Source organism: Cyprinodon variegatus, unplaced genomic scaffold (genome assembly GCF_000732505.1).
Source record: "Cyprinodon variegatus isolate N-32 unplaced genomic scaffold, C_variegatus-1.0 Scaffold339, whole genome shotgun sequence".
Lineage (NCBI taxonomy): Eukaryota > Metazoa > Chordata > Actinopteri > Cyprinodontiformes > Cyprinodontidae > Cyprinodon > Cyprinodon variegatus.
Genome location: NW_015150792.1, coordinates 134,492 through 155,789, shown reverse-complemented (window position 1 = coordinate 155,789; position 21,298 = coordinate 134,492). Strand labels below are relative to the sequence as shown.

The 21,298-nt window shown below is 38.7% G+C and overlaps 1 protein-coding gene across 1 annotated transcript in view; it reads right to left on the bottom strand.

Annotated features, from left to right (window-relative positions):
* ctdp1 (CTD phosphatase subunit 1) overlaps positions 1 to 21,298 on the bottom strand; it is a 94,145-nt gene that overhangs the window by 51,808 nt on the left and 21,039 nt on the right. The window contains exon 11 of the mRNA XM_015385443.1: positions 19,637 to 19,790. Coding sequence (XP_015240929.1) covers positions 19,637 to 19,790 — 154 coding nt within the window. The remainder of the gene's footprint in view (positions 1 to 19,636; positions 19,791 to 21,298) is intronic.

The following is a 21,298-nucleotide window of genomic DNA, read 5'->3' as shown; positions in this document are numbered from 1 at the left end:
AATAATCCTAAAATTTAAAATGATCATTACCAAAAATATTCCACCATCACCATAAAAAAAACACACAAATTTTAAGACAGGGTTTTTTTTTTGTTTTTTTTTATAGAAATTTTCTATATTTTGGGACAATACAGTCTGATAGAGTATGTTTATATACATGTTTAAGCCAGAATGATTTGACATTTAAATATGATTTCCCTACCTTTTTAAAGCACATCTGATCTCACCAAAAACACAGCAGATGAGTAGGTGGAAGGGAGCCAAGACAACAGCTCAGAGGAAACAACAATGGTGTTTTAAAGTCATGTTTGAAATTATGTGGCAGTAACTCCCTCTGGTTGCATAAACAGTTTTTCTCAAAGATTACTGTGTCCTGCTGTTTTATTATTTGTTATTTTTGTGTCCTATACTTTCTTTTTGTCCAATTTCTAAGTAAAAGAAGCCCTCCACGCATATTTACAATGAGGGCATTTGTCCAGGGGTTGAATAAGGAAGTACCGCAGATAAGGAAGCTCCCAGTGATGTTATGAAAATAATGGAAATGTCAGCTCAGTTTGGTCCTGTGTGACTGGAACCTACAGACCAAACACAGGAAAGCTAACATTTCCAGAGTTGTTTTTTTATCTTGATGTGTTTAACAGGTGTAAATTTAGACAATGCCATACTTTGTCACTTCCAGCCGTGAAACATAAGATATCTGTTGAAACAAACAAATGTGATCAACTGTTTACTATGTTATAAGGTGACCAGATTTGTGTAATCCAATCTGGGGACATTTTGAGCTTATAGATAAAAAGAAATACATATCATCAAATTTAAAATGGGAAATGGGGAAATGATGCTTTCATTCATTTTTATATATTTATTAATATTTAAAGAAACATAAATCTAGTGTAAAATCCAGTAATGTGCCTCTCCAGTTGATTATTAAAACTTAATCAATCGATAGTGTTTATTAGTGCCATCTGGTCAGTCTTCTTTGTCTTATTACTTCTCCATCTTATTTACTTTCTAGCTGACTTCTACATTTTACTCTTCTAAGTAGATTTTATTCCCTTCCCTTAAACTGATCTATCGACTGCTCTCATTCAATCTTCTATCAGTCTTCTTCCTCTTCTATCAATCTAACACTAATCTAAAACAGGGATATAATCCAATCAAAATCTCTTCCAAACACATAATCTCATCATGCATATTATATTATTAGGATGATGGTGATTATTATTATTATAGTTATTGTTATTACACCTGATTAAATACGAAACAGGCTAATCACCACAATATTTGGAGCTACAAGTAAAAACATCCAAATAAATGAAGATTAAACAGGCGGTTATTTCTTCCTCCATCATTCTCAGATCATGCAGATCTAGTCTCATTCAGTTTTCCTTTTACTGCCTCTTAATTTTTTTAATGAGGAACTTTCGTATATTCAAACTGAGTGGTAGAAAAGTAGAGCCTGACGTAGTCCAACTCAATTCTAGGCAGAATATGAGTCTGATACTGCTCCATAGAGCTGTGATTATGGAACGANTCTATCGACTGCTCTCATTCAATCTTCTATCAGTCTTCTTCCTCTTCTATCAATCTAACACTAATCTAAAACAGGGATATAATCCAATCAAAATCCCTTCCAAACACATAATCTCATCATGCATATTATATTATTAGGACGATGGTCATTATTATTATTATAGTTATTGTTATTACACCTGATTAAATACGAAACAGGCTAATCACCACAATATTTGGAGCTACAAGTAAAAACAGGCGGTTATTTCTTCCTCCATCATTCTCAGATCATGCAGATCTTGTCTCATTCAGTTTTCCTTTTACTGCCTCTTAATTTTTATAATGAGGAACTTTCGTATATTCAAACTGAGTGGTAGAAAAGTAGACCTAAGCCTGGATTTCTATACTCATAAATCACAATCATAAAACAGCCAAACAACTTATAACTCCACTTACAACTATCCATCTGAAGATATAGACTAAAGGTCACCGATCAGTTCTAAAAACATCTTTTGATGAACCCCTGTGGATCCCTGGAGAACCACCGAACCAGATTAGTTTCTTACAATGAGTTTTAAATCATTTTGTTTAACTTTATCAGAGTCTATGTCCTCATGCCAGCTGCAACCAATGGTCTGTCTTACTTTTTGTTGATTAGCTTGATTTATGTTACATTTCCAGTCTTTATCTTTAGTAAAATAAAAAACAAAGCCCGATTTTTTTATTAACCTGGGCACAAACCAAATGTTTATCACAATGATCAGCCCAATTCAAATCAAATACACCGAAAAACACACTCACCACAACGTAGGGCAGCTGTGACCGGTTGTGATAACAAACTTCGTCTTTTTTAAAAGTGGTGGGCTGCGCTCCTCATCTATGCGTTAATATCAGCCAATCACCCAGCTAACAGCTGTTTCTACTTATGCGCCATTACTGTTATAACAGTCTACACACAACATTTACCCCCGCATATATAAAACGGTAAAATCGGGGACATTTCTGGGGACCGATTGTCAAAACGGGGACTGTCCCAGGAAATCAAAGACGTCTATTTACTGTACTACAAGCTAATGTTAAGGCAAGATCAAATTGGAAGATAATGAACTGTTTAAAGTGACAGCAAAGCATCTTTCAGTCCTTGTAACACTTTGTTCTAATTTTTCTGAGAAAATGTTTTGACCCTGATTCTAACTGTAAACAACCTCAGTAAAAAACTGGTGCTCTTTGTAGCACAGCTCTCTATATGGGTTAGCATCTCCTTGCAGGAGCAGAACAACATTGGCTATTCGATTAGGGTTCGAGTAGGAATCGTTCCATATTTAGCACTAGAAGTACCTATCCTGTATTTAGTGGAAAAGGAACGCACTTTGTCCCGTATTACTGTGAGAGTAAAAAACTTGAAAAAAGCCAATGCAAAATGAAGAACAAGAGTACGTTAGATACAAAACTTACGGTAAACTTGTTCCTGGGCCCTGTCCTGCGTTGTGACCAATGAGCTGACAACATATATGTAAGGATCCAGAATCCCCTCATCCCATTGGTCAAGCCAAAGTGTTGCTCACAGAGAAAATAGCGGGAGACAACAAAGCAGTATGGGGGACGAACAGAGTAATTTAAACGCTGACGCTGCAGGAAAAGGAATCCAGGCAGGCCAAAGGAACAGCAGAGAGGTGGATGGAGGTTCTTCAGGCAGCTGACCTTCCCAACATCCAAGCTGCTGTGTCCTTTGTCCTCAGCATCCCATCTTCCACTGGTTTTGTGGAGAGGATTTTCTCCTTAATGAAGAACAAACGGACTGATGTGCGGAACAAACGTTCCACTGAATTAATTAAAGCTGAGCTTATTGTCAGCCTCAATTATGAACCGTCTTGTTCAGAGTTTTACTCTGCAGCAGTCAAAGACAAACAACTCCTCACTGCAGCAAGAGCTCAGAGGAAATAGAAGTGGAAAAAAGTAGACTATCACCACATGATGTGGCATTGAGCTGATGATTTATTTTTTCTGTTTCACAACTGTAGCCTACAGTCATTGCATTTAAGGCACAAATATGTGTACAAGTTTGTTGTTGCGCCAAGAATGTGCACTATTAACGTATTGTTTTATATTCATTTTTACAGTTTGAAGTTAGGCAGGACAGGCTTATGTTTAAGATACTTACTTTATTCAGCAAAGTTTGTTATTTGGTATTAAAGTGAATCGCTGGATAATAATTTGTTTTCCATGTGTTCATGTCACTCACAAATATGCATCTAATTTAATGCAGATTTCAGTCAAATAGTTAAAAAAAATAACTTCACACACAAAGGGAGGCTGAAAAAGGTAAAAGAGGTTTTAAAAAGCTAATCTACTTAATAAGACACATTATTAATATTAATTTTATTCCTATAAAGGCAGAACAACCTTAAAATAGGGAGAGAAGAAAAACTGCAGTCTATGGTTTGCTTCTACCAAATATTTCCCAGAGCTTAAGTCTTAAAACTGAAATAAGGCAGCAGTATCTCAAAGTCAAAACTGCTGAAATTCCTGCTCAAGTTTCTGACCCAAACAGCCTTTCATCATGCGAGCTAAACTCCTGCCTGTCTGTCTGTTTACCATCTCTGGATCCCATGAAGCCAGGAAATGAGAAGGCATCATAAGAGACAAAGCTCTTACAAAAATTCAACTCTTATCTTTGCAAGCTAGTATTTAAAATGATGCTTTAAATTCAGCTGGAGGCGAAACCATGGCGATTAGAGATTCATCTACTGGAAAAGTAGTTGACATTCAATTACTTTGGAAGGAAACCCTGCAATTAGGAGTAACTGGAACAGTGAGAGCAATGAGCGGCTGTTGCCTAGAGCAAAGGATTTTACGCTGAGCTCAGGCCAACACTGAGCCCTGACTAAGTTCCTGTTCCTCTTAATATCTTTTGATAAAAAACTTTCCAGGTTGCATTCTGTTAAAATTAGAGGCTTTTCTTTGCAGCTCTGTTGGGAAGGAAGTGATTATAAGCGGAACCTCGTCTGCAATAAGGTTAACCATGAAAGAAAGTTTATTTCTGAGGGTTGTTTTATCAGCTGACATCCGTCCATCAGGAGGCATTAAAAGGAAATCTGTATAAAGGCAAGTGGATCTTAGAGAGGGCTCTTTATATATCCAATCAGCCCCTTATTGTTCAAACTAACTCCTGCTAATGTACAACTATTGTTTACTGCTTTTGAAGTTCAAAACAGGTATTTGTAGCCATTCAACTTTGCACACTTATTACCTCAAAATACTCAATGATGTATTTTACTGGGATTTCTTGTGATAACTATGATTAAAAGTGGTTTAAAAGAGACGGAAACCTGCAGCAATTCAAAATGGCCCTTCCCAGTCACAGGCCAGCCACTTCCCTCCATCTTTCAGCAAAATCCCCTCCAACTTCCATCTACTTGCGTGACCCCCTTATTGCGTCAAATTTATTTCAAAAACCCTGCAAGCAAAATAAACACACTCACATGTACGTTAAACTACTTCTGCACATGGTTTATCTGCCACCGCACAACGGCTGCTCTCGAAAACATCTCCGCCCTCGAACAGATTCTCTCGCAAAAGAAAATGTGTTTTGACAGGTTGGGCAGAGACAAAACTCTTCCGTAAGCCTCCTCCTGATTGGGTCTTGCAGACACGATCACACAGGAAGTAGTGTCAGGTAGCCTTTGACTGATGCTTACCACGTATCCCATGTACCGCAAACGTGGGAGAAGCCTCCGCCATGATCCCACTTCCTGCATTCTTCTTCCCTTATACTACAAGCTGTCAGTCACAGCTGGGACAATATCATCTAATAAAGAGTTCATTTATACATTTGTTTAAGCCAGAATGATTTGACATTTAAATATGACTTCCCCACGACATTAAGGTATTTTAATGCCAATTAAGGCCTTATTTTAAAAAATTATTTTTTATGACCCGCGGAAACCCTGAAAGGGTATGAATACTTGTAGAATTTGCAGCAGATTCAGGATTGCACTAGACGAAACCTACAAAATCCCAATGGAACAGGGGAAATTGGGCTTCATACTCGGCCAAAACCACTTCTGCAAGTGGTCACAACAGATGACTAACAGGAGCGAGTGCCCTGACAAGACAAAGTGGGAGCAGAGGGACCTTGAATTGTCAGAACAAAAGGTTCCCCAAGATGTTGACAGAAAGGAAACCAGCATAAATCCGCCTGAGCTATTTGTAAGCTCACAGGACAAATCCAGCTCCTAATGGAGGGCCATTCAGCTGGGAACAATCTCCACACCAGTTCACATCTCACCCCCATGTCTTCTTCCTCCTACATGAGGGCAAAGCGGCTCAATGCAAAGAATGCCCTCAGCTTTTTCAGAAAACTTCTTAATAGGATCCGCAAACAGGATGATATTGGCTTATTTTCCACATTGCCTCACAAAAAGAAGTGCCACACTTGAATCTAAGGGTGAGTTAAGGCAAGTTACATAAGGATGAAAGAATAGTATAAAAAAAAGAGAGAGAGAGAGAGAGAAAGCACTGCCTTGGGTGAGACATCAGATTCCAGAGAGTTCCAAGATGAGTCTGGCACATTCTTAACTGCGTAGTTTGTAAATGTTTCAGAGGAAATGATGGTGAATTAAAGGGTTGCTAATTACTTTGAAGTAGGAACAGATTAAGGGAGAAATAATCAACAGTGGACAGCAGGTGTCTAACTGGGTTATTATCAGTGGCTGTTAACATCTCTCTAGAGGGATTAGGGTGACATTGCGGGGATTTTTGAAGGATATTACATCTCTCCTACACGGCTTCTCTTCAGATAAGACAGCCTGCTTTACTTTGTAAAAATAGTCCAAAGCATGAGGGGCCACATGAGGAAACGACTCTGTGTATTTTTTTTTTATTATTAATTTTTTAGATGTTAATACCTGCTTTAACTCTGAGCTGTATTACTGATTCCTCCTGATGCTTTGTTGCTCATTGGCACTAAGCTTCATAAGTAAGCAGTGTCCCCCGAAGGAAAGGCGATTACCTTTAAAAGGAGCACATGGAGTCTTGCAAAATGACACAAGAAAAAGGGTTTACAGAGTAAAAAGCAGATATGTATTAGTTTTGATATTAGCGTCATTCTGGTGGTTTTCTTTTAGTCTCTTTGTAAATAACTCACAGGTTCGTCATGATGCGCCTTGGCTTCACTGTTTTCCATCCAACTTAAAAGTCGTAGGGAAGTCATATTTAAATGCCAAATCATTCTGGCTTAAACATTTATATAAATGTACTCTTTATCAGATGATTTAGAAAATTTCTATTTAAAATCAGGTGGGTTTTTTCGTTATCTTATGCGGGCACCTACACTTAAATTCGGCCGATCATATATAAACGGTCATCTGTCAATCAATTTTTTTCGGTCATAGCATCTTGATTCATATGTCGCAGCTAATATACTCAACGGTAGAAATAAGAATCATTTCCTTTCCCATTGAGTTCCATCCCAGTGTTCACGGGAATCGACGTCTGTGTCTTCGGCAGGCGTAGAGCTAATAGAACTGGCAGTGTTGCGATAGTTTAGTACCATAGTTTATTCAACTATTGTCCCCCATTCCAGGTAGGCAATAAAAAGTTCTACTGGATTCACTTCCTATTAGTCTTTTTTCTGCGTCACAAAGGTAGGCAGCAGCTCTAAAAAGCCATGATGGCTATTATTTTTCATCCAAGTAGTATGCAGTTCTTTATTTATACACACACACATTAATTTCAAACAGATGGTATCGGTATCAGCCAATACTGCACAGCCAGGTATCGGTATAGGGCCAAAAATATGGCATCAGCACTAGAGACTCACTTTTTTTTAGGGAATCCCACAGGTCACGGGATTCCCGTGGGATTCCCATGGGATGGGAGTCAGTATAGTAACGATCACGTGATTGGGACGGTACAGGATTAAACATTAACGGGAGCAGACGGGAGCGGGAGCAAACCAATAATAACTAAAAAACAAAACTAGGATCGATGCCAAAAAATAAAATAAAATAGAAAGAAAAAAAATCCAGTACTGGTGCCGCCATTTTGTAGTTTTTTTTCCTTGAAGCCTACACTATAATGTGAGTCAAAAAAACTACATGACCCAAAAACCAACAGTGCTTCCGCTCTGAGGTTTTCACCAGCGCTCAAAAGAAATTCAGATTCAATGTATTGGCAGAAATCTTATTGAAAACAACAGGAATGGGAGTGGTGCGGGAGCGGGAGTCATTCTGAATGGGAGCGGGATGGGAGTGGGAGTAATTTCACCAGGAGTGGGAGAGGACAGGATTTAGATTTCTACTCTGGCCCGGGATCGGGACGGGACACAATTTTTGTCTGTGGGAGTGGGACGGGACAGGAGTGAAAATCCACTCCCGTGTCAGTCTCTAATCAGCACAACACTAATCACCACCAACGTATTAGTTTTAGATACAAATAATGACCCATTGGTTTTTCCTTGCTGACCGGACTTTTCCTTTAAAAACATCAGAGCTCCAGCTGCAGATTGCTCTAGTACAAGCCGACATAAAGACTCCTCGATAGGTGTCCAAACATCTTCAAACAAACTGAACAAAAGTCTGGTTCCCTCCCATTTAAACCTTTAGTGGTTAACAACAGATATTAGAACAACTGACCAATCTATTTTTAACCAAAAGATTCTGAACCTATAAAAATGAGTCGAGTGTTTCTATTTGCATATTTATATCGGAAAAATTTAGATGCAGACAGACACAATACGATATATATTTTTCTGATATTGGATGGATTTCAGATGTATATTCAATCAGGACATCCCTAAAATACTAGTATTATATAAAAAATTCAACATCACATTAATTAAGTGATAGCAGTTAATGCTGGCTGCAGGAAAATGCTATTTTATAAATAGATTTTATGGCATAGGACTTTAACTTTAGGGTTGAAAAACTTTTTACACAGCCCTAATATTTTATGTCAACTCTGAATCATAGTAAAATAAAATCACAATTGGAATCGATTTTTTCAGAACACCCTTGAAATTTATGACTAACCAGTACAGCAAACAATAAAAAAATATAATAATAAAAGGTATAAACGCTTTTAATAATAAGAAAGACAAACCCAATTGCAGGAAACTCATATACTGCAGACTGAGGCAGAAACTCTTGGTTCCCAGAAAGCTTTAAAACTTTATATATTTCACGGAAATCAATATCTGCAGGCCCCTCCGAGCGAGCTGTGACCATGGTAACTGACCACCGTGTTAGACCTCCTATGATCCAATACTTAATGAGCCACGTCTCCGACGGCCTCCATGGCTTCATACATGTCACAACAACACCCTACACCAAGTCAAACCTTAGCTAATGATGAGCCATTATTAGTGGTTCTTCATTATATTTAGCCTTAGTAAAACAAACAAAAACACACCGATATTCAACTTAATGGATCTACTTTTTGAGACGGGGTGTTTTTAATTGGAAAGTCTGGAAATCCATGTCAGATATGTATGTTTCCTAGAGTATTTATCAGGTTTTAAACTAGATAATACAGGCTATTTCCGTATTTCTTTTTTAATATTCTTTCAAACTCAGGTGTCTCACAGGAGAGTTTGTATAAAATATAAAAAAAAAAATCATCAAAATGGAGAGGGGTTAAAAAATGAGTAAGGGCCCTCTCAATCACAGCATTACAGAACAATCTGACAGATTTACAGGATTCATTTAATCGTGCAAATCCAACATCATCATTTCTGTTTACGCCTTTGGGAATAAGTCATGAGAGAGTCGACAATAAGATAAAACCCTGACAGATCCAATGAGCGTGCTCAGCACGCTACAGAATGACTCATCAGCTTTGCTGACACAGAACATTATTAGTGTGAAAAGTTCTCAGAGTGGAGATGCATTGCTTAGCAAGCATGAAGTGCTCTGCATCCATGCTCAGCTGCTCAGCTCTCCCCCTTCAATCCTGTGTGTGCTTCTTTTGTGCAAAGGCTTTCAATTATTACATGTTTATAAATTTGAAGAAAAAAAATATATTGCAAAAATAAAATGAAAAGTATAACAAATATACTTTATAATTATTATTATTCAAATGTTGTTTGAATCAAACTGAGGATAGAAAACAGACTGGGCCAAGATTTAAAAGTCTCGATAGAATAAAATGTTCCAAAAGGTTTGAGCACAAACTGCAAAAAGCCGATCACTTCTGAAATTTTCATCTATGTTTTGAATTTTTTATTTTGGAGAGGGCGGATCTTTTAAAAAATCCTCCACAATACCTTTAATTTAGGGATTTTTGAAGAAAACAGCGGATTTATAGGAAATATAAGCCTCAGCTTATTCTTTTCTTGGTTTATAGAATTTTGTTCAATCTTGTTTCCTCTTTTTTTGTGTGTTGTTGTAAATTAACCAACAGAAATGAAAAAATTTAAACTTTACCCAAAAGGTTAACTCAGACTGCCTTAACAGAAAAATAAATTTTCTTAATAATGGGCCAACATGGAGACTGTGTTACAAGTTTTATGTTCCAACTCATGATTAATGCTGAAAATTTAATTGATCAAATCGATTAACTGAATTTGATTGGGTTTTTTTCTGGCTTCCGTAGCTCAGAGTGAATTCAGTTGATCAGTTTTTGTTCTTAGGTGTGTCGCCTACTTACAACTGATAAACTGGTTCACTATAGTGTTACGCCACTGGCTACAAGCATTTAGCTTTATATATTTACATCGTTTCTGGTAGAATATTCTTCTACTAGCAATTTCAAAGCTTGAATTTTGTTTTGTTTTAAATGAAGGTCAGCTTCCAAAAGCAATGATGGCAGCTCAAACTCCATCTGATTAGACAGACGGTATCCAAACAGCAATATTATCAAGAAAAATAACTGGTTAGCTTACATTTTTATGCGGGTTTTCAGTGTAAAGCTGCGTTTGTGCCACTTAATTTGGGGTAAAAATGTGAAAACCATGGATTTATTTATTTCCTAAACCTTAATAATCACAATGAGATACTTTGGTGACATAAAAGTGTAGAGGGGTATGAATACCTTTGCCAAGACCCTTGAAAAACCTCCCTTAAAAAATGCTTCATATGTATTGCAACTTGAACTTTGATGACCTGAAGATGCAAAAGGAGCGATGAGGCGACTGTAATGAAGTCAGGGAAGATTCACACCTCTTCAAAGGAGTAACCATGGATCTGTTACGTATCTAAGGCGACCCCTGCCAATTAATGAGGCATTCACAGCTCCAAAATACATCCTACATCCCTCTGCAGCAATCAAAACTTTGCATTTATTTTATCAGCTCTGCCTTTATATAAATAGAAAACAGCCCGTGCAGACTAACTGTGCTATATGCCGTCACCAAGTCATCAACCCAACAGGTGGCAAAGCACCCAGAGCCGGCCAGCGACAGCAGTTTAAGGGAGAATATCAGGAAGGTGGATAACTGAGAGGAAGCTTTGCTGTACGACAAACGTGTAAGAGTCTAGCAAACAGATGTGGGACGACAGGAGCTTTGAGAGTAAAAGCAGATTGACCTTGTGTCTAACTATCAAAGCAGCGCGTGACATCGCCCACTCAGCTTCTGTCTGCCAGAGTCGGCTTCCTTGATTCAGGCACATGTTCATGTTCCTCACACATGCAGAAACTCTGCTTTATTCACAACTAGGAGGAGAATTCAGTGTTCCTGTTCAGAGGTCTGTGAGAAAAAACTAAACAAAACACTACAACCAGTGGGTAGAGCAATGCAGCCTCTTACAACACAATCAATTAAACACAAGATTTATTTTTATCTTCATTTTAAGCAGATAACACATATTGCAGTGCCTGAACTTTTTCAACACAGGCAAGAAGCTATATATTTTATATATGTATATATAAATAAATAATGGAGACACCTTTTATTTCAGTCTTGAATTCTCTTTAAATTAACGGATTAAAAAATGATGTCTCTAGACCTTTACTGGTTGTTGATTTTCTTTATTTCGATAAAGCCGTTCTCAAGCACATATCAAGGTGCTCATTTTGTAACCTGACTCCGCCAGATGGATTTGCTCCACATATCCATCTGGAAACCTTCCGTAGAAGTAATTTTGGGAAGGGGCGAAAATACTGGTTAGCTGATTGGCCTATGTTGGTGATAGACGGGCCAAATAAACAAATCAGATCAACGAAGCATATGACGTAACAGAGCGACGACGAAGAGGAGCCAATTGATAGATCAAACTTTTGCAGAAACCAGTCGGGAGAAGAGCAAAAACATCTTTTCCTCTGAGAAAAGCCTCCAGAGCAGTGTTTTGCTCTTCTTTCAGTGAAGAAATACTCTGTAATTCCGATAAAACTTACTTGATAGCCACGCTAATGCTGGTTTCATCGGCTGAAGCCGCCATGTTCTTTAGACTGAACTGTCGCGCTTCTCGTTGCGTCACACCTCAACCCGCCTCAAAGCCAACGCTGATTGGAAGTTTCGTTTGGTGAACGGCTTCAAAGAGTCTCCAGACTGATTAGCGAGTGAAATCTTGATGGTCTCACGAGGCTACTCATTTTGAGCCTGGATCCATATTTATTTTTGATTCTGTTCATGGTGGAGAATCCTGCTTCACAGCAGCAGGTTGAGCCAAACATCCTCTAAATGTGCAGAGTCATCTCTGAGCACCATTTCACTTTTCTTTCACTAGTTCACCACTGTTCTTCCAGCAGTCCACACTTTCTCTCTCTTTTTCTCATCATCATCTTCTTCTTTTCCATCACCCGGCTTGCCACAGGTTTGCCTGCTGTGTCTAAAAGTAGCAGCAGCAGCAACCCAGACTGACAGCAGCTCATTGGCTAATTTCTATCATATGCAGCCTGCTGCGGGATGCCCTGGAGGGCTTTACGTTACAAACAGGAGAAGCAGTGCAAGTGAAATTAGACACTGCCGTCGCACAACATGTGGTAATTTATAAAGGTTTTAAATCAGGTTAGGTCCGAATTAGCCAGCAGGTGGGTCCGGATCCGGATCGCAGTCTGTTAATCCGTGACCTCCGATCTAAACCATACTTTCGAATGTCAAAACAGATTGTTGTGCAAAAACTTTTACGGGTTCTTCTTCGGTGGTCACCAAAATTTGGATTTTAAATTATTAAAAATCGAACAATTCCAGGAGAATAGAAAGGTTAGAACCGGTTACAATAGATTCTCAGAGCACCACCCTAAACCAAATTCCTCATGTTCTTTATCTTTATATATATATAAAAAATAGCTAATGGACTTTTTTTATTAGAATGTTCCAGAAACTGGTTGCATCCTGTTAATACTGTTGGCATAATTAAAAATATGTCAATCTGACCCATTTCATGTCATCCCGTCCTGCTGCTATTATTCTCTGCAATAAACAAACTAATTAGGCCATCAGATTAAAAATGGTAACCATAGAAGTTATAGAAACATCTTTCTGTCTAGATTTGCTCAGGCGGAGGGGAATTTGCAGATAGATTTGTGATGTTCGGACGCAGCCTTTAAACAACTGATTTCATGTTAGTATTTAAATATAAAGACTTTATTATAAAGTAAAGACTGACCAAAATATTAAATCAAGCAGAATTTGTTTCAAGACGAGTTTCATAAAACAAAGACCTAGATTACATTGAGACTAATGCTTTAACAAAAGGACAAAGACTCGATCCAAGTCATCAAACGGCCGACAAGGGAGCAGTTGTTTCCGGAAAAGGTCACACAGCCGGTACTCTGCTGCTTTTCCCTGCAAAGGATCCTTTGCACATGTTGCTGCTGGTAAATTGACAGAGCATCATGTAACCACTGCTGACATTTAAATGTGAGGCCGTCTACCTGAGTCATACGTTCTCTGCCGTGCTCCAGCCAATTAAGCGTGGTTCTGTCCCCATGGCCCCCGCACATCTACAATGTTTAAGAATGTCAAAGACTGGCCTTTCGCCAAGGCAGTGCAAGGAACATGGCATTTAAAACAGTGCTGAATAAAGTATTCTTCTGAGATAATATATGTACTGACAAAAAAAAATACAAACGATCTTAAAGAGGGATTTGTGCAAACAGTAACACTAATAAATGTTCATTTAATAGCAGTTGCATTGAAAGAAACGGAAGTAATATTCTTATCTTAAATGTTAAAGATACATTCAGCTGAGTTGAATCTGAGAAGGTTTAAATGTCACTTCTGCACAGTGAGCATTAAAACGGTTTTGAGGACCGAACCCAACGAACCCCTCATTAACCAACTTCATCTAAAACTAATGCGCTGCTACGTTAGCAAAAGGTTGGCCTTCAATTAAAATCCACAATCAAATTTATGACGGCATCCAGCAAAAAGACAAAGCTTAATAGATGAAAACTTTATTTTTTCTAATTTAAAGTGAAACGAAAAGACACATAAGACCGCTCTCTACTTTCTAAAAACCTAATTTAAGAGAGAATAATAAGATTTCATAGCGGGTCAAGTCTGGGCATCATTATCAGCTCACATTTTTAGACAAGTACAACTTTTTTTTTTTTTTTTTCATTGCAGGGGGAAAAAATAACTTTAAGGCTGAAACAATCAGATCCTCCTAATCAGGTAATCCAGTTGGTTTGCTAACTGTAATAAAACGACTCTAAAACATTACTTTGTTGAAAGAATAACCAAATCAGAGCACTAAGGAAGCTAAAACTATACAAACATAAACATTTCGCATTTAAGATGAAAAAATCTTCGTCTCCATCAGAGCATGTGAGCAGAGCGGAGCGTGGATTTCACTCCGCTCTGCTCACGTCAATGAAAAATGTCGGGCCTTAACTTTTTCAACACAAGCAAGAAACATATACATATATACACACACATATATATATATATATATATATATATATATATACACACACACACACACACACACGTGTATATGTATGCATGTATATATATGTATGTATATGTATGTATACTTAAATACATATATACATATATGCACATGTGTGTATTTTCAAGCCATGCTAGGGGGGTGTGGGGGCTTTGGATCAGAGATTGCATGAATGATTGAAGACTAAATTTCATTTTTGAAAATCCAATACCGAAACCGGCCAGAAGATGCATAGATGGAAAAGTGCATCTATATCTACCACTTGCATGTACCACATTTCTTTTAATATCCAATTTTGCTGCTAAGCGTTCCTGGAGCGCAGCATCCAGAAGCAACAGCCTGGTTCACCTAACTTCCTGCTCCGGCTGCTAAATGGCTGACCATCTCGCCCGTTCTCCTCCAGCCATTCCCAGCGCCATTTATTTTTTAATCCTTTATCTATGGTTGTGAAATCTTCCCCGGAGTTAATGAACTCCATTGTGCCCAATCCATGCAATTCCGTTCTATCGTCCTTCTCTCCAAACACAAAGTTTCATTTATTTATTTTTTGGCTTTAAACATGTCCCACCGTTGAATGGAGCCTTTAAACGGCGCAAGGTGACTCTATTAGTATAACTTCTGCACTGAGCGAAAAACAAGAGGAGGTACACCCTTTCCTAAGACCCGCCCATTTCTTCTTCTGATTGGCTAATACTGTTAGTTTCAGATCGCTACCATTGGCTGACAAACGCAAGAGGGATTTCGATTGTCTTTTTTAAATGTATTTATCGTCAATTTATTTTCAAGGGATTCCTTTTACCCATGGCAATCGCTATACTTTAATCCCTGGTATAAGGAGCCCGGAAATAGATCCTGTCAAGAAACAAGGTTACAGCACGGACTTCATACTGATCAGCCGTGCAGTAGAACATGGGAATAAAGCAGCCGAATTCAACATTAATGTTAGCAGACAATTTTCTACTCTTCTGACTTAAATATAATTTTAAGACAGACACCTTTTCAGTATTTATTTAGCCAATTATTCCAGTCATTATTGTGGTTTTCAAAGTAATCTTTCAGATAATCTTATGGAATAAAAGTTGTAGAAGAAAAACTAAGAAGTAGCTGAAAGGCCACCAGCTGAGCCGTCGCATCAGAAACCCACAGTTCATGAAAAAGTTAAGAGTCGCCCTCAGCCTCCTACAACATGCCATGTCACATGTTCCGTTTGAACAAACCACAAAGGGCCCTTTCCTGTGCAATATTCACTCGCTGAGAGGTTCTTGGCACATCTCAAGGGTCTGCCGTCATATCTCTCCCCACTGAAGCATTAGCAGCATTCAGACTCAATTAAGGAGCATTATCCAGGCAGGAGGTGCTGAGCTCTCTGTCATTAGTAATCACTTCACCTACCTCCCCAGGCCCCAAATATAACAGGCAGAAATCAGGAGATTATGGTATGGAAGGTTGGAAACCGGAGAGAAATAAGAGAAATATAAAAAGCTTTAGCCTGTTGCTACGAGGACTGGACGAAAACCATTAAGTTTCAAAGTTCTGAGTGATCTAAGAGGTTGGTGGCGAAGCTCCAAACTCTGTGTCAGAGTTTGACCTGCAAACCTGGATCTAAACAGAATCAGATTTTATTTTTAAACCTTAAAATGAACAGCTTTATTTCCGCCGTTCTTGCTTTGGGCAGAGGTTAAAGTCGTAGGGAAACGGCTGTTCCAACCGTTGCATTTCCGAATTCTCCAGAGTGGTGCACGACTTTACACGAGTGAATAAAGTGAATTTGATTGGTCGTTTCTCAAGAGGTCAGGACTGTTGTGGCGGAAGGTTCGCAAGCAAGTCTGGTTGTGGCCGGTTTGTCTGAATCATCTTGCTAACCACGTCCTCTCATATAAAAACACAGAATCATGGCAGGGGTGCGAGTGAAACAGAGTTCTTTCTGTAAAATTGACAGACCGTAGTAGCCACGTTTGCTCAGCCATGTCTTTGTCCAAATACGTCGTCGCCTTTTCTTTTTAGGGCTTTCAGCACAAAATTACACAAATTGCCAAGGCAGAGCGTTTACTCTAGTTAGCTTCATTTTCCTCTTCTACTCTTTGGATTCCGAATAGACGAGTCAGAGTATCGCCATCTCACTGCGGAGCCGAGTCCCACGTGGTTTTTAGACGTACAGTGTGAGCAGGTAGATCGCATCAGAGCGTCGGGTCTCACAATGTGAGAACATGCATCGTGAGCTCTGAACTCACAGTACGACAAAACCCTGTGGTTTCATTGTACATGGTGAGCTGTAGCCGCTTGCAACAATTAAAAATAATAATCTCAGTGTATACTCGGCTTTACTCACCACTGTTAAGTATGTGAACCATTTCCTCTCGTTTGTCCACAATTTCTGGGATTGCGTAACTTTTGCTTCCTATTCATTTCATGGGTTGTAGGATTTGCCTCTATTTTCTGCCATTACAACCTTTTCTTTTGCATTGCTTTACTGTATGATTTGCTAATCTGTTTGCATGTTTAATGCGATTGTATCATTCTCACGTTTGGACCTCTCAGCCACCGTACTCACTTCCTGTTGCAGCAGCATCAACCAGATGAAAAACCAAACTGCTCCCAAAGAAACCACCATTTATTTCCTCTCTAATCTTTATGCCTATTCTAGCCTCATATTACCTCGACATTGAGATTTCTGGTTAGCAAATCCTGATAGCCATGATGCATTTACTGACTGAAAAAAAGATGGGGAATTCGGAAATTCCTGGCCGTCTCTTATCAGTCAAAACCAGTAACTTTAAATAAACTACTCATTTCTGTCAAGAAGTTTTTTGATTGTCTGAAATCTTTTCTAACAACTGAAAACTTTAGATCATCGAAATCAAGCGAACTAAAGAAATATCCTATAGGCAGAATTTTCTGTTCATTATGACTGTGTGACGTGAAAACATCGAGTCCCATTTTCTGATCCTATCCAGAGGCAAGAGGACAGCGAGTACAAAGATTCCTATTTTAAGGAGACACAGGGTGAAAAGATTTACAACATATGTATATTTAATCACTGCAGGCGCAGGCTAAATCCTGGTGAGAAATCAGGAAACCTACCCAGATATTGACATCATTGTCAGCTGAAGGAAAGCTGAACTCCTACTGAACAGGTCTGAATTGTCAATGAATAAAACCTCAGATCAGAGGCTGGATGCGTTTTACTCCTCTGCATGATTTATTGATAGAAATAACCAAGAAAAGTCAAGGCAGAAGAGGCTTTTGAGGAAGAAGTAATGTGTGGAAGTTATAATGAATCAGTTGAGCAAAGAAAACATGATGTTCTCATGCTGGTATGTTCCTGAGGTTAAGAAACATTATCATGAAAAAAGCAAAACCTCAATCCCACGTGTCAAAAAATACAAAACACCTCACTTTATCTACAACATATGGAGGGAACTTTGTTCCATTATTGTTACAAGCAAAGAACAGGATTTATAAATGGAAACTAGTAAAAATGCAATCCAGAAAAGAAAATTTGAAAACTTTTGTTACCGTAATCAAAAATAAGGTTTATTGATCAAATTTTCTATTTTCTTTAGATTTTATTTTGTCAACATATTTTTCTATACGTTTCTCTGATGGCACAGTAGGTGTGATGGTTTGCATGATTGCCTCAATGCAAGATGGTTCTGGGTTCGAGTCCCGGGGGAACCAGGATCTTTCTGTGTAGAGTTTGTATGTTCTCCCCGTTTCTGCGTGGGTTTTCTCCGGCTTCCTCCCACAGTCCAAAAACCTGCATGTTAGGCTGATTGGACACTCCAAACTACTGTTGGAGTGAGTGTGAGTGGTTGTTTGTCTTTGTGTGGCCTTGCTATTGACTGGTGGACTGTTCAGGGTGTACCCCGCCTCTCGCCCATTGACAGCTGGAGCTCCAGTCCCCCGTTAGGGAATAAGCGGCTACGATAACGGAAGAATGTTTTTATTTTAAGTTATTTTAACTTTTTTACTGATTTTCTCTTATCAATTTAATTTATGAAGTGTAAATGTTTCAGTTTGAGTTTCACTTATTTCAGTCTTTTCTAATTGCTTTTCACAGATCACATTCTCTTCTCTTAAGGCCCAAGATAAACACTAACGTCCATCCAGACCAATAGGCGAGAGAGTGATCAATGAAAGAATGCCACTCCTAAAATTACATCTGAAAAGAGAAATTTGGAGACATAAAATTTTTAAAAGAAAACTGTGTTTGTGTGCGGGGGTGGGGTGGGGAGGGTTGACGTTTATTAAGAAGCTTTTAATTTAAATATCTGGATTGTATTTTTATTATTTTTTTCCCCACTTCCTATTCTTTGCTTGCAAAAATAACGGAACAAATTTCCCTCCATATCTGCAATCTGGACCTCCGGAGAAGTAAGCGCGTCTTCGGACCCTCTAGAATTGGGAAAAAATGTAAAAGAACTAACTAATGATCTGAATGTACTATATTTCCTTTGTGTATTTTTTTTTTTTTTTTTTTACATCACATAATATCCTTCTGGAAAAAAAATGAATTCTTTATGAAACATTTCATGTCTTTCCTTATTTTATAAAATAAACTGTTGGTCTTTATAAATAAAAAAGTGTTTTCCTTTGGCAGATTTTAAACAAAAAATACATATCATGTGATATTTGCTGGATATAGAACGATATTAAACTATTAAACTATAGGAAAATGGTAGGTCTGGGTGATGTATCAACATTTAAAAATGCTGCCAACTTATTTTTTAACCATCTTTTCCTGTTTATCTAAAATCATTTGTTGAAAATTGCACCTATGTGACATTTGGGACAGCTTGATTTAGAATTACCTTTATAGACTTTATTAACAGAAAAACACAGAGATAAATATATCACAGATTAAATCAGCTTAACAATAGAGATATTATATTTGGTCCATAATTCCCAGCCACTGGGACACGTTTTAATAACTCTCCTTGGATTTGGATCATTGCTGATGTCTGGTCCTGCTTCATGTCTCAAATGACAGCAGAACTGATGGTGTTTAATCCTTTTTATAGTTTGTTTGGATTCATTTCTGCTCAATAGTTCAAGTTAAGGATTAAATGTCTATTATAAAAGCAGATTTGGTCAATTAAGCAGAAAAAGGCGAATTTAATGAAGGGAACAGGTGGATGCAGCTCCCAGCAGCTGATGAAAACGTTAAAGCATCATCAGAAAACTGCTGAGTCACTCTTTTATTGTTTGTGCACAAGTATTAGTGGAAAACCTCACAAACACATTCAGTCTCCTCCTCCAGGTATGGTTTAAAGCCCCCCCCCCATCCTCACCTCCTTGTCCATGCTGTCCAGGTCCTCCTTGCAGAGCGTGTACAGAGGCATGCTTTCCGACATGCTCGGCTGCCTTTTCCTGCGGGAGGGTCCCGGCTGCTCATCGTCTCGGCCGGATCCTGACGCCTCGTTCTGCCGACTCTGCGCGGTTCCCCTGAGGCAACAGGAACACACAGACAAATGCCGTCTAAATGTTACCTGCTTAGGTCAACCACAGAACACTAACAGCTTTCTGCACATTTTACACAACAAAACCACAACAAAACTGCCTCCTTTTCCAGAATTTGTCGCCCATTTTAGCCAATATTTGGGGTGAAACTTGAATTTTCCACAAACAAGGTTCTCAAACTTTGGTTAGCAAAAATCACCTCTTATCAGGGCCAATTTGTTCAAATTCAAAGACCACATGGCAGCATGTATCTACTGCTACTGCTGAAATACTTAATGGTAAAAGGTGGTTGCTCAGTGACGCAGTAGGTAGCACTGCTGTCTTGCAGCAAGAAGTTTTCGATTTGATTCCCGACCCAGAGTCTTACTGCATAGAGTTCGCATGTTCTCCTTGAGCATGCGTGGGTTCTCTTTGGGTACTCCGGCTTCCTCCCACAGTCCAAAAACATGACTATTAGGTTAATTGGCTTCTCTAAATTCTCCTTAGGTGCGAATGGTTGTTTTTCCTGTTTGTCTCTGTGTTGCCCTGCGATGGACTGGCGTCCTGTCAGCGTGTACCCCGCTTATAGACCATTGACAGCTGGAGATAGATGCCAGCACCCCTGGCGACCTTCCTGGATGGGAAGCAAAACGTCTTCTTAACTGGAAACAAAGTCCAGTGGTTTGTTTATTAACTCTTTTGGAATTTGCTTTAAATGCTAACTGCCATCTAGAGGTGAATAAAATGCTTTATAAGAACGATTGTTAAAGTTCACCAGTCTTTACTAGATTTAAAAAATGATCTGAACCAATGAGCAGACTGATGACAGCACCCTGAATCTGTGAGGTCATCTCAGTAAAAACAACTGTGGGAGAAAAAAAAAGAAAAAAAAAATGAGAGCAAAAGCCAGAAGTTCTTTAACTGGAGTTATTATTAATTAATTCAGACCTAATTAGGACCAAAGCTTTCCTGAACAGAGGAAAACTTCCAATTCTTCATTTCTCCCATTAAGACAGGCATAAACTATAAGGTTTTGTTTCCCTTTTCGGGCCGACTTTCCGGTCGTGCGAGAATTTTTCCATCAGGCCTCCTTTCAGCCTGGTATTGCGTGGTGTGGTAAAGGGGCGATTAGCCTCTCATGACCACCTCCCGATCAGGAATCGTAAGGTCAAAAAAAATCTAACATGTCTGATTGGTCATACAGAGTGAGAATAAACATCGTGAGCTGTGAACTTATAGCCTCGTGAGACCATCCTGATCTCGCAAGTTTTCAAAGTTTCACTCGCAGATCAGTCTGGAGACTCTTCATTAAAGAAAATTTGGAGCCGTTCACCAAACGAACGTCCAATCAGCGTTGGCTTTGAGGCGGGTTGAGGTGTGACGAAACAAGAAGCGCAACAGTTCAGTCTAAAGAACATGGCAGCTTCAGCCGATGAAACTAGCGTTAGCGTGGCTATCGAGCAAGTTTTATCGGAATTACAGAGTATTTCTTCACTGAAAGAAGAGCAAAACAC